The sequence below is a fragment of the Leucoraja erinacea genome, chromosome 9 (assembly GCF_028641065.1).
Source record: "Leucoraja erinacea ecotype New England chromosome 9, Leri_hhj_1, whole genome shotgun sequence".
Classification (NCBI taxonomy): Eukaryota; Metazoa; Chordata; class Chondrichthyes; order Rajiformes; family Rajidae; genus Leucoraja; species Leucoraja erinaceus.
Window position 1 is genome coordinate 50,063,794 of NC_073385.1, and position 15,155 is coordinate 50,078,948.

The following is a 15,155-nucleotide window of genomic DNA, read 5'->3' on the forward strand; positions in this document are numbered from 1 at the left end:
GCAGCCTTACAAAGTATCTCCTCTATTATTACCTGCAAATTTATTCTCGTCACCATTGGCACCTACAAGTTAAGATTCGAAGGCAATACCTGTTGGGTATCACTTTCCAAACCAAATCCAATTCTTGATCAAAATTTTGATTATCGTGCTTAATATTTCTTTATGTAGCTCACTGTTCGATTTTGTTGGTCAACACTCCTTTTAAGCACTTTGGGACTTTTTATTATATGATGCAAATATAAATTCCTGTTCACTCAACTTCTTACTTGTCTGTATTTTAACTGAAAATTTTCTCTGACAAGAAAACTGAACATTTTCTCTGACAAGAAACAAAATAGTAGACAAAAAATGCTGGAGAAACTCAGTGGTGCGGCAGCATCTATGGGGAGAAGGAATTGCCGACTTTTCAGGTCGAGACCCTTCTTCAGATCGTAGTGGCGTTTATTAACGCTGGCATTAAGTAACCAAACATATTAAAAAAATATATATTATTAGATTATGTTCCAAACGCAATGAAAATGAAAAAACAATGCTGAATTGATTTAAAAATTAAAAAGTAATTCCTTCCAGGTGAAAGCATCAGAATTCACTTAATGCTATGGCCAACTTTCTAGAAACTAGATTTTTTTTTTTAAGCAATGTTTAAGCATTTATTCAAGTAGCAATTCAATACCCAAACTTACCTGACATCAACTTCCCCACTCATATGCATAGTAAAGGACCCATTCGGTTGCCTCACAGAGTACAGAAATTCAAGTAACTTTTCTCTTAAAAAAAAAGAGACGTCAGGAAATCATTAAATACATGAAACCTGAAATTCAAGTTATTCATCAAATTCTCAAGTAGATCTTTCAGAATTTTGGTCATGATCTAAGTTTACATTTGAAGTAGTATTATTTTTCTTCCAAAAATTAGGTGATTAAAAACATTGATTTATTTAAACCTCACTGCAAATATTCTGTTATTTATAGATTATTGCATTGCTTACACCAGAGCAGGTCTGGAATTTGTATTCAACAAGAGGTAGTAGTAGTTGAAGGAGGATATACTTAAACTTAAAAAAAAAAAGAATTAATCAATTTCTTTTGCAAAGCATGGCAAAGGATAGCAATAAGATGTCATGTTGGGTACAACAATATTACATTGAAAATACTTAATTCCTGTAATGCTATAATTCCTTTAATACCGCACAAAATGCATAAGCTGAAAGAGGTGTTGCTTGGCAGCGCAAAGTGGTGGCAGCAGGGGGCAGTGAAGGAAAAAAGATAGTAGGAAAGTTGGGGTGTGATTTTGATTCCATGCAAAACAAAGGTTTAGAGTTCAGTACAAATGTTCATCCATCAAAACTATGGCATAAAATAATTTATGGAGTTTAACACATTTTTATTTGTTAACCATGATCAATGTGGCAAGAATGGTCATCATTCAAACTACAAATGATAGCAGCTAAAGATTCTACCACTAAAATATTATTGATTTCTTATAGAGAGCTCACAAAGTGTAAACAGGAAGGGTAATACACCAGCTCCTCATCGAGTCTGCAGTAATCTTTGGTGGTTGTATTAAGAACAACTTCCACAAAGGCGACTGACTTCATGTGAGATATTTACAGTAGTGTTTTTCAAGACTTTAAATAGCATTATGGAACAGGGCCAGAACAAGCGTGACCCACAAGTTGCTGAGAAATAAAAGCCCAACAAATTGAATGGTTCAGTGTCTAACATTCAGAAACATTCAACAAGATAAATTAAACAAAGCAGAAATGTTTCTGAACTTGCCTTCCACAGCAAATTAATGTGGTGCATTATAATCTCAAAATTCATTCAGCAACCATGGATGGTGTTGTATTTATTATTGTGAATGGAATTTGTAATGTAACATCAAATTAAATAAAGAATGCATCAAGTACGTGATTTAATTCTCGTAATACACAACTACCTTTAACTATGTTTTGAATTCAAAGAGTTGACATGGTATGATAATAACATTTCCAGTGAACCTCCGAGTGGAAAATGTAGCAACTGGGACTCCAATGGGTGCATGAATAAGGGAGTGCGTGAACTGGGGCGCTGGATTTATAGGGAGCATGGTAAACATTATCTGTCGAGCCAGAGAGCAAACCATTGAGACTTATAGTCAGATAGTGAATTATCAGTTTTGCGGTGTTTCCGAGTCTAATATTTTTAGGCAAGTTGCAGTTTAGCCTTTATAGATGATTCCTTTAAGGCTTTATTTGCTTTTGTTTTATTGTTACCAGTGTTGCCTTTTACTGTAAAGACACATTTGCAATTCAAAAAGTTTAAACAAAAGACACATTGTCCCATGAAATTCTGCAATGCATTAGTCATCTCTGTAGGTTGTCAGCTTTATAAAATCAAACTCAGTGTGTGCGTGTGCGTGTGTGTATATATAGTGGTGAGTTTTTAACGTTTTCAAGAGCAACAATTACAATAAGTGGCAATGTTTTGGAAAGTTCTTCTTTAAAGGGTGTTGGAAACAGGTACAGCGAACATTTTAATACAAAGGAAATACAGCAAAACTCCTGAAAATCAAGGAGATGAAAGGGTACCATGAACCGATAGGAATGTAAAGCAGTGATTACAATCAGATCAGTGTGGTTTTATGAAATGACTGGCAGGCTTGAGGGACCGAATGACCGACTCCTGCACACCGCCTTCGGAAAGTAGGCAACGTAATCAAGGACCTTTTTATACCCCAGTCATTCCCTCATCTCCCAGCAGGCAGAAGATACAAAAGCTTGAAAGCACAATCTACTAGGTTCAGGAACAGTATCTTTCCTGCTATTTTTCAGACTATTGAATGGGGCTCCCATAAGCAGGGATAGAGTCCAGATCTTCCATCCTATCTCATTGCAGACCTTGCACTTTTTCCTTTGCATTGGTAACACTGAAAAGCTGTAATACTACATTCTGTACTCTAGTACTTTTTCCTTTGCATTATCTGTTCTATTTGTGTATGGTTTGATTGTACTGTTATTCCGTATGACTGGATAGCACACAAGCAAAGCCTTTCATTGTATGTCAGCACACGTGGCAATAATAAACCAATGTCAATACTCAGTTGCAAGTGATGTAAAACTTGGTTATAGCACACTGCTTTCCCACTCTTGACAAGCTTTATCTTGGAATGATAAATACACAGCGTTATGAATTTAGATTTGTTTATTTTCTTGACAAAAATAGGACCGGCAAAAGACAAAGTGGATTCCTCTGAAAATCACGCATTTGTGTTTCCTAATTTACCATGTGTTTTGTGTAACCATTTTTGCATGTCCCAGATCAACTTGATCATCTCCAACCAACTGCTACAGATCAAAGGGGTGATAAATCAGCTTCTTATGGGCCTGTCCCAGACGATTTTTTGGGCGACTACCACAAAATTTTCAACACGTTGAAAATTTTTCGGCAACAGTGGCGACAATTTTTGCTGCCGTAGGTTGTCGTAGGTGCTGTCATAGGTTGTCGCCAGGTGTCGTAGGTGAATTCCATTAAAATCAGTCCCTGGCAGTCACCTAAAGAGTCGCTTAAGTGGGACAGGTCCATTATTGTTAATCCGTGAATTTCAAGTCAAGTCAAGTCAAGTCAAGTTTATTTGTCACATACACATACGAGATGTGCAGTGAAATGAAAGTGGCAATGCTCGCGGACTTTTGTGCAAAAGACAAACAACAAAACAACCAAACAAATTATAAACACAATCATAACACACATATTCTTTTACATAATAAATAATGGAAGGAAAAACGTTCTGTAGAGTTAGTCCCTGGTGAGATAGGCGTTTACAGTCCGAATTGCCTCTGGGAAGAAACTCCTTCTCAACCTCTCCGTTCTCACCGCATGGCAACGGAGGCGTTTGCCTGACCGTAGCAGCTGGAACAGTCCGTTGCAGGGGTGGAAGGGGTCTCCCAATTTGAATTCAATCTTGTATCAATTTTAGGTTTGAATGTTAATTGGATCATCCAAATAGACAAAAATGCAGATTATTGCTAAGGATTATGGTGACCAAAAATATGTTATGAATCTCTTACCAGATAAGGCATACCTGGCATGCCTCCACCCTTGGCACTATTGCTTGGTGTACTAACACTTGCAAAATATTCAAAGGATTTTTTATTCAAAGCATTTCAAAACAATGCTCCAGCTTTGACATACTCTGTATAATATTGTTCTAATAATTCTCACCTATTAATAACACCATAAGCCTCTTCTGTGCCCATTATACAGAGCGCATTCACAGCAGCGTACGTTGGAGCAAGATGTGGTTCTTGGCCCGGTCCACCACCAAATCCACCATTTGGACATTGACATCGTGCCAAGAATTGACAAATGCTATTTATGAATGGAAGGAAAATGCAAGACAGTTATCACATCAACCTTTTAATTATGCTGCATTCAAATTTTCAATTTGCTGCACTATATATAATTTTTAATATATTAATCAGTGTCCATTGGCAAATGATCAACAAGAATGACTATTACAAGCACATTACATGTACACACATATAAATGTATGCTTGGTCATTTCTTCTTCCCAAACTGGAACCTTAATCAGGAACTTTAAGAGTGCAATATGCAAGTCAGGTCATAAAATTCACTAAATGCAAAAACATAATGCATACATCAAGTCTCCCCACATTATACTCCATTCACATCAGGATGCAACCAAAATTAATGGGGCCAAACACACATAAACAGTATTTCTTTAAATATTAAGATCCTGATTTTCAACTAATTTTTCTGCAATGTAATCACTCTTTACAAAATACAATTGGATGTGTCCTCAAATTTAACTCACAATACACCATACATTTCTGTTCTTAACAATTTATTATGTTAAGAACTGACAAAACAAAGCCATATGTCAAAGATTGTGGCTCAAGTACTGTGCCCGAAAGCAAAGCAAAAGATAATGATAGATTGAGCGAGAGGTTAAAAACTTAAATTTCCAAGGTGACCAGGGGTGGCATTGATTTTGGGCCAAAGGTTTTTTTTAATTTTCTTTGAATGATTAAAAAATGTATACGTTTCAGGGATGCCATGCCATGAACAGACCACAAAGGTAGCGTTGCCTAATTATGCAGGGATGGAATCCAAACGAGTGTGTATTTTGCTGCAGCGATACAAAGCCATGGTGTATCGGTCTCGACTTTGTGTGCACACCTGAGAAAGGACACAGTTACAATGAAAGGACAGCAGTGCATATTTGCCTTGTTAGTTGGTTCCAAGGGTTAGGTTAATTACAAATGTCGAGGCTTTTTGCAAAGGACAACAGCTAGAAACTCTTTTTTGCTGCTGTGGGAGTCTAAGATATCACCTAAAAATTTGATCCAGGCAATTTTGAAGACAAAATTAGAAATCGCCCTTTTAGCAAAGAACAGCAATTCTCCCCCAAAACACAGTAGATGCCAGCCCAATTAACGTACATCCACCATCAATAAATCTTCACGTCAATGAATATAAAATTAATGTGGGTAGGTGGAATTATTATACAGAAAAGTTCAGGGAATACTTCTAAAACAACACTCCAGTTCCTATGGATGTTTAACATGTGGAAGAGAACTACTTATCCTACTGTTAATAGTTTCTCCCATTCCAATTCCTATATGAAATCATAGCTGGAGTGGATTCAGCATAAATAGTACCAACAAAGCTGGAATGAGATTGCCACTTACACAATGGTATTTTGGTTCTCCAAATGAAAATAATAAAATGAAGTTTTAAGATTAGAAACATGAATTACGTTGAACATCAATTAATTAAGTATTGCTAATATAGGCAAAAAGCAATTCCATATATTTCTTCTGAATTTCAAAACAGCTTTCAAATAACACAAAATTCCTGATCATGAACAAACCCAGAAAATACTAGATTCTTCATAAATAATCATGCATTAAGCACATAGGGGAGGGAATGTGGAAGGAGAATGGTCTCGATTTTGCCTACAAAAACACAGGAGTTTGTGCATTGCAAAATAAAACTCAAATTGTCAGGTGCAAACAGGAGCTCCCAACTAAAATTGTAGATGTTTTTCTGAGAAGGAAAAACATGCCAGAGAACAACCTAAAGAAATGGGTGTCAGCAAAACCAAGGTAACAAATGTGCCCATGAATGAAAGGATGTTTACTTCGTACAACAACATTGGGGAGACAATTTATTATCACCAGTGTTTCTTTGTCGATGAAAAGTGCCAGTAGGCACTTTTAAGAGGCCTGTACGTCGTACTAGTGCACTATACTGTGGGATAAATTAAATTAGTTATAAATAATCAAATCATAATTAAAAAACAGTGAATATATTATAATCTGCTTTGAATTTCAAATCATAGAACATAAAAGGTGACATTAGTCAGTAATTCCTATCAGAAAGAAAAATAATTGTGATTATTAATTGGTATGGAAGAGTCAATAAAAACAACATCTAGCAGGAATGAGGCCACCTGTAAAATTGAAACAGAAATCAAGGTACACTTCTGAATGCAGTTAATAAAACTATCATATTTCTAATTTTTGAAAATATTAAATCTGGCCTATGTGTTTCAGGATATTCAAGCATGCAACTTATGTGTACAGGATGGGTAAATGTCTCTATTCTGGGCATTTCTATGCAACTTCAATTAAACATTACTCCAGTCCCAAGACATTTGAGAATTCAATCTTTAATTAACCTATCAGATACAGTTCCAGCAGCAAATGCAAACTTCTACCAAGAGAAATACAACGCATAATGTGGAATTCCGACAATCTTCTTGCCCGGGAATTATTATTTGTTTTCAATTGCAAAATCAATATTTAGGCGTTTTAAATTTCATTGATATTAATGTCAAAATATTAGCTAACACTGTAAACCTCATCATTTTCTCAAAGTCAGTATCTCACAACTATCAACATCTACTATGCTTTTCAAACCTAATATTTCATGGTTCTTCTAAATAGAACTACAGAGATATGGATTGCAAGGTTCACCCTCACAAAAAAAAGTACACCTCAAAAGATGCAATTTAAAACATGATTTTACTTCGGAGTCACGTGAGTGATTCCGTGAAGAACCCAGCAGGTACTGCGCATGCGGCATTATCGCACAGCTGTGCAACGCGGCCAGCGGGAGTCGGGCTAGCTCCCGCATCCAAGGACGAGAGGTAAGTACTTACCTTAATCGGGCCTTGTGGTTTTTGCTCCAGGGGGAGCAAAGTAGAGAGGCATGGTGAGCGGCCCCCGTTTCGACTCCAGCGTGGAGCCGACAGTGGACGGGGAAAAAGCGCTACCCGGACCGCAAACGCTGCGGACCGCTGCAAGGAGCTGCGCTATACCGGTCCGCTGAACAGCTGTTTGGCAACAGCAGCGGACCGGCGGGGAATTTAAAAACCCGACCGGCAGCCCTGCAGACTCCTGACTAGGAGTATCACCGCCCGGGAACCGCCACAACGCCGCCTGGAAAACGGCAGGCAGCCTCTACATGCAGGTAAGAGAAAAATCTTCCCAATTTACAGGTTCTACAGGAGCCAACTTCCTCCAAAACTGGAACAGGTTGGAGACAGCAAAAATAAGTATGTCTGTCTCCCCAAGCCAGAGGAGGTCATGGAGTTCACCTCCAGGAGAAAAGGGGCACTGGCTGAATGCCAAGGGAGCTGACTCCTACCCCAGTGCTATTGCACTAGCCATCTCCCTTGTCAAGGGATTGATGCAACAGCGGAGTTTGAGCTATGCCTCCTCCAATTTAGCACACCCTTTTGCTCCCTCTTTTGAGGCTAGCTAAGGAGGCCAGGGCTGGGCTGGCTTAAACGCTGGGCAGGCGGACGAGAACAGCAGTATGCCAGGGGAGCAGGATCAGGAAGAGCTACTGGGTGTCGTGGGCCACTACATGGCTCCTCCACGCGACCATCTTCCCAACAAAAGTCCTGCAGGAGCAGGCCTTTCCAGAGGCAAATCCGCAGGCAGCTGGGTCAGCAGACTCGCAGACAAGCAGCGAATTCTACAGAAGGGTCAAGATGTTACCGCCTTTGCTCGCCTTTTCCACGGATTATACTCTCCCAGGATGAGACTATCCCATTGCACTACCAGGGTGCTGACGCCTAAGATGTTCCCAAATTTGGGATACTCGACTGAACAATGGTGCATATAGACCTGCCCGCAACCCCAAATACATGGGGCTATGCAAACTGCTGCTGCGGGAAGAGAGGCAGATAAACCTGTGCGCCTCATGAAGGCAGGCCATGGAACGAGCAGGACATCGCATCCAACACCCAGCTGGCAGCACCCCTCGGCATCCACCAGTGAATCAAACAAGGACTGGTGAAAGCCTGGCGACCGCTTCACTTTACCCCCAAAGTTCTTTTTAGACGGGGCCCAGAGCGGAGCCGTGGGAAGATGCGCCGCCCCACCGACAGCACCAGCATACCAGCAAACTACGCCTTCATGAAAAAACAACAAACATGGAGGTAGGTAGTCTGGTTCCTCCCGTTTACACTAAACAAGGGTGTTCTACTAACTGCGTGGGGGGGCATTTACACTTGTGGATAAAGCATGGGATGCTGTCACAAATAACTAAAATATACTCAACAGTCTTAGAGGATAAAAACGAATTCAAAATTGGGCATATTACCGCCAGTTCAGCAATGCGCCCAAAGGGCATTTTCTCCCTCTAAGAAAAGAGAAGTGAGAAGGTCAAGCTGAACTAGAAAGGCTCATTACTAAACGGATCATGGGAGTAAACATGAGCCATTGGAATTTGTATCGAATATATTCACCAAAACTACAAAAGATGGTGAATGTAGCATCATCATTGATCTAATATCACTAAATAAATCTGTTGAGTATATACACTTTAAGATGGAGATGGGTTCTTGTCACTGCCAGACATCTGATCTCCCTAGGATACCTATGGGGAGCATTGATATGGAAGATGCTAACTATCTTATACCCATACACTAGGATCATTATAGATACCTAAAAAATTTTACCTGGATAATGGATATCCCGGTTAGGGCAACCATGGAGCATATAGCATTCCCTATGGTCTAACCTCAGCCCTAAACTATTATAAATGGCCATGAAAATATTAAGAAAACAAGCATAATCATGGCATATATTGGATGGTATCCTCATATTAGGGGAAACAAAGGAATTAGCTGTGGCAGCAGTTCTAGCTACGAAACAGCTCCCTAAAGCTGAGGTTTATCCCATGCCCAGATAAACCAGAATTGAAGCGTTAACTACCAAGGATTATCTGGGCTTCAATAATAATTCCGTCCATATGACTGTTACTTTGCCAAGGTACTTGGGTCACTATAATCAAATCATGAATGTACCCACTGAAGCTATATCACAATTAAGGTGGTGGGCAGACATATATTTGGCATAGTTTTCAGCCCTATTATCATCACCAATCCCAACCTGGTTATTAAAAACCGATGCCAGTACTTTAGGCTGGGGAGCAACTAAACTCCATATCCAGCACAGGTAACAGATGGACCAATTCACAAACATCGTTACTACACATACCGGGCATCAACTACTTGGGATTGGTTATCGCCTATTGGGCTAAAAAGCATATGCATTTCAAATGCAGCACGTACATATGTGGTTACGGATTGATAATACTATGGTGGTGGCTTGTATCAACCATATGGGGAGCATAATAATCATTATTGTGCAACAAATTGGTCAAACAAATCTGGCAATGGTGTGTCAAAAGACATTTTAACTATCAGCTGCCTATGTCCTAGGAAGCTAGAACACAGTGGGAGACACCATGTCACGGGGTAAAATCTATGATTACATTGAATAGATGTCAAACCCAAAATATCTGCTAAATTTATTAAGCAGTTTGAAAGCCAGATATCAATTTGGTTGCACAAGACGGAATCACCAGTAACCCATGTATGTGACTTAGGAACCAGATTAGAGGCAGCAGCGATAGATGCCTATACGCTGGAAGGGGGAATTTCTGCTTTGCCTTCCTCCCTTCTGCCTCATCAGACGGGCACTTCGCAATACAGATGGGATCTGTCTCCGAGATATTGAACGTGCCCGACCGGCCTACACAGCCATGGTTCCCAGTTCATCACGACACGGTGGGCGAGTCACCTATGGATTTCCCTAGTGGACCATGGTTGCTGACTCAACCCAGTATCAGGCACAAGCCACCCATGCCAGGGAAACATCAAACTCCTGGGTGCAGGGTTTGAATAGACCTTACCAGGGAATGGGATTATCCAAAGGAACCATTACCACCATGTCGGCATCCCTGCGAACAGTCACTAAAAGCTAACATGGGTAAAATACTGCCACGACGCAGGGACAACGAACTATTCAACCACTGACGTATTGGAGTTCCTGGAACATCTACACCATGACTAAAAGGTGAGTTACAGTGCCGTAAATACAGCATGGAGCGCCTTATCTGCTTATCTAAAACAGCATGTCAGCAGAGCATGGGATCCCATCCACTGAAGGTAAACTTATGAAGGGCAACTATAATATAAGCCCCAAACACCCAGGTATATACCCATGTATGGGATATTGGTGTGACATTGACATGTCTCAGAGATGGCACCAGCCAGATCCCTCAGCTTGCTTAATCTATGTTTTTAAAAACCGCTCATGCTTATGGCTCTCGTACACGCTCACAGAGTCCGGTAACTACATAAACCAGACTGGATAACATGGTGATTACCCCAGACGCATCACGTTCATATTTAGGTCTGGTAAAATCTAACTCGCAGGTATATGGGACTAGGCGAGATTATGAGTTCGGCACGAACTAGTAGGGTCGAGATCGCCTGTGTTTTCCGTGCTGTAGTCGTTATATGGCTATATGGACCAGGAACGCCCAATTCACTGGTGGGATTCCGGGCCTACCCACCAGAGTCCAGGTTGAGTGTGGTGACCCATCTACTACTATATATAGACACAACCCACAATCTTAGAGGGAGAGGAAAGCCTATGGGTCAACCACAGTAACCCAAGACGGGGTACGAGCCAAACCACTCCAAGGTGGCTCAAACAGGTACCGAAAGCTGCCGGAATAGATAATAATACATTTAATCCCATTCCACTAGGGCAGCATTGGTATCAGCGGCTGAACGAATGGACATCCCGGTTGACCACATTTTCAATACAGCAGAATGGTCAAGGGAACGGCGTTCAGAACATTTTGTTTTTATTATAAACCGTTGATAAACCTGATTTAATTGCAGGAGAATATTACAAACTGCAATATTAAATTAAGCTCAGAGGAGCTCTTTTATGTTGTTATTGTTAACAAATACCTTTCTGTTTCTTTTGAAAGCAGATCCACTGGTTGATTACGATAACACTTCCTCCCTCATAAACTTCGGCAGTGAGTGAAATAAAAACTGTTACACGGTTTGAAATCACAGACCTTTGAAGTCTTCACGGAATCACTCACGTGACTCCGAAGTAAAATAGTTAGATTAAACGAGTACTTACCAGTATGAAGTTTGATCTGTATTTTATGAGGAGTTACGGTGAGGGATTAAGTGCCCGCCGCTCCCACCCTCATTATATAGATCAAACTAATAAACTGATGTCTCGTGATCTTTACTATCTTACTTCAAATATTGTGTCTATTCTGTGATTTCACACCGCTGCTTCGAAGTATGCCGCATGCGCAGTACCTGCTGGGTTCTTCACTTAATCCCTCACCGTAACTCCTCATAAAATACAGATCAAACTTCATACTGGTAAGTACTCGTTTAATCTAACTATTAACTATCACTTTGTATCACAACAATGGTATTCCAGCAAGGTTCACATTTTCATTTAGCACATACTCACTGGGAAGCTGTGCTTTCATCAAGTGGCTCACCCAGAAGCTCCAAGCTGTGCAGGATCCAGTAACAGAGCCAAGGTCTGCTTGCATCCAAACACTGAAATAAAAAAATAGAAATAGAATATAAAGTAACAAAATAAACAACTGCACCAAAATGTAAAATAGCTGATACAGTCAGTACATAGCTTATGGTTTTTATGACATTTCTCCAAATTTATTTAGAATGTTGAAAGCAAAATTAATCCTCATACCTAACAAAGGAAACAAATACAATAATTAATTTTCATAAAATACTAAAAAAGCAGAATGCTTGTTGCTGGTTATATACCAGGGGTCAGGTTTAATGTTATTTTTGGTGGGTTTCAGATGAATATGAAAACAAACTATTGATTTGTTAAAATTATATTCATCACACAATCTCTATTACAGCTCACAATGGCAGTTTTCCCAGTTAAAAATGTTTCCATCTCCCTCATCAGCTTTCCTGCCTGAGATCCTCACACTCACACATCGCAGATTATTTCTTTTCCGGTGATTGAGGCCCTATGATGACCCTCAGACTATCCTTGATCGGACTTTACCGGCTTTACCTTTCACAAAAACGTTATTCGCTTATCGTGTATCTATACACTGTAAATGACTCAATTGTAATCATGTATTGTCTTTCTGCTGACTGGCTAGCACGCAACAAAAGCTATTCACTGTACCTCGGTACACGTGACAATAAACTAAACTGTAAACTTTAAAGTGTAAACATGGTCTAAGAACTAAGAAAAATGTTGGAATCCCTCTAAGGGTCAGACAGCATTTCCCAAAAGAGGAAATCAATTCATTAAGCCTGCTCCACTATTCAACGCATTTATGGCTGATTCACTACCCTGTCCAGCCTTTGCCCCATAGCTCCTGATCCATTAAGTCGAATTCTTGTTGCATCGTGGACTTCTCAGCCATCCCTGTGCTACTCTCGTCACTAACACTGACATGAAAGTCTTCCATCTGAATTATTAATTATTTTTCTTTCCAATGATGCTGCCTGATCTGCTGAGTGTTTCCAGCATTTTCTGTTTTAGATTTCTAGCTTCTACGGTTTATTTTCTTTTCGTATTGTGTTCTTGTTTGAAATCTGATTCAAGGAATCATGTATTACTTAATTTGACCCAGATATTTCACACAAATTATATGTTCAAGTACTTATAATTCTTCTATCTAATTATATAATTGGCACAAATTTGGTTGTGATGAAGATTTAGCCTTGTATCGATTAGTTTAGTTGGTAGCATTTTTACCTACTTTCCCAGGTTCTTTTTACAGGAGCATGGAAAACCTACAATGCCAGAGGAGTCCTTGCGGCCTTCCTTATCTATGCCAGTCCAAAAAGAGAGCTACCCACTTTAACCCACCCTTCAGCAACATGCACTTCAAGTACACGTCTAAATACTGTGAAGAAGTGATAAGAGTTAGCCTATTCTATTATTTCAGATAACTTCAGATAACTTTTAAGTAAGGGACCAACACCTAGCAATTAAAAACATTTGTGATGAATGCAGCACAAGGAAGGTTGAGAATCCATGATCAACATCAATACCACAATGGATGAAGGGAAATGGGGTGAACACAGAATTTAAATGGATGATCAGTCACGATCATGTCAAATGGTAGAGCTGGCCTGAAGGCAAAATGGCACACACACATACACCCTTCAGCCACACACACGCAAACACACACCACACTCTCCTCAGCCACACACACACAATACACTCCTCTCTCTACTCAATACGTTGTCCCATCTGATTCCCTCAGTGCTGGATCAGCACAATGTTAAAATAAGATACCTTTTGCTAGGAGGTCCTTGCCTATCAACATGCTTAATTGAATGGCTGCTTTTTTAAAGGGGCTTTATTTCACATGCTGGCATAACATACACATGAGCATCCTCAATAGAAAGTAACATCCTTATCTTATAACTATTACAGTACTGGTAGTGTGCATGTGCGTGTGTGTGTGTGTGTGTGTGTGTGTGTGTGTGTGTGTGTGTGTGTGTTTCTTTGTGTGCTGTTTGTCTGTGATTCACATCTCCTCGAAAACACAACATTTTTACATATACCGAGAGATTTACACCATGATGTAAAAAAATCGGCATCTGAAAATTTGATGCATTATTTCTTGAGATTTATTAAAATTGTTCACAAGTCTGAAATACGCAGTAATTTGGTTGGGCTTCCGGGCTGCCCGCTCCCATCCTCCACTCGCTTTTCAGACTGCGGCACGCGCTACGAATGAGCAAGTCGGGCCCTGTACTAGAGCTCTCTCTCTCCCCGGGCTCTCTCCGCTTTTCGCAGCCCGATCGCTCGCTCGGCTCCCCTTTTCCTCTCCGCCCCCTCCTCCTCTCCTCTCCTCCCCCCCCCCCCCCCCTCTCTCTTCTCCTCCCACTCCATCCCCCCCCTCCCCAACTACACCCCCCTCCCTTTCCCCCATCTCCCTTCACTCCCCCCTCCCCTGCCCGCTTTCCCCCCCTCCCTGCCTCTCTCCCCCCTCCCTTCCTTCTCCCCGCCACTCCCCCCCTCCCTTCTATCCGCCCCTCTCCCCCTCCTCTCTCTCCCTCCTCTCTCTCCCCCCTTCTCCCCCCTCTGTGTGTGTGTGTGTGTGTGTGTATGGAGCCGTTATTGTGTGTGTGACGCTGCAGGCCGCCCACCCCTCGACCTTGCATTGAGAGGATGGGACCCAACGGGTCCCCCTTGGTCTAGTGAACTCTGATCTTTGATGTGTGTGGGTGTATTTATGCGTGTGCGTGTGTGTGTGTGCGCGCGTGCGTGTATATTTATTTGTGTGCTGTTTGTCTGTGATTCACATCTCCTCGAAAACACGACGCGCCGATGGTGAAATTTTTACATAGTCCGATAGAGATTTACGCCATGTCAAAAATCGCCTTATCAGAAAATTAGATTCATTATTTCTCGAGTTATTTATAAAAATTGTTCACAAATCTGAAATCTTTCGTCACAATGGCTCTGCTCCTCGCGGCCCACTGTGCAGTTTCCAAATGCGCAGCCTGCTGAGCACGGTTTTCCACGCACTGCGAGTTACGTCACCCCCCGACTTGCAGTCAACTCGCACTCGTCTGGCCGTCAGCCCCACCACGCCCGCAGCCCAGCCGGTGATATTTTTACCTATTCTGATAGAGATTTATGCCGTGATGTCAAAAATCACATTAACTGAAAATTTCTTACATTATTTCTCGAGTTAATTATGGAAATGTTCACAAATCTCAAATAACTTTGAAAATAAACGCGATGGTCTCGCTGATGACGTCACAATGGATCTGCCTGCTCTCTCCGAAGGCCACCC

At 40.9% G+C, this 15,155-nt stretch overlaps 1 protein-coding gene across 2 annotated transcripts in view; it reads right to left on the reverse strand.

Moving 5' to 3' along the window:
- Positions 1–15,155, reverse strand: part of fntb (farnesyltransferase, CAAX box, beta) — a 58,826-nt gene that overhangs the window by 18,814 nt on the left and 24,857 nt on the right. For both annotated transcript variants that reach the window (XM_055640778.1, XM_055640779.1), the window contains exons 4-6: positions 11,816–11,907; positions 4,203–4,349; positions 684–767 (exon numbers count right to left, since the gene is read on the reverse strand). In XM_055640778.1, the coding sequence (XP_055496753.1) occupies positions 684–767; positions 4,203–4,349; positions 11,816–11,907 (323 nt within the window). The remainder of the gene's footprint in view (positions 1–683; positions 768–4,202; positions 4,350–11,815; positions 11,908–15,155) is intronic.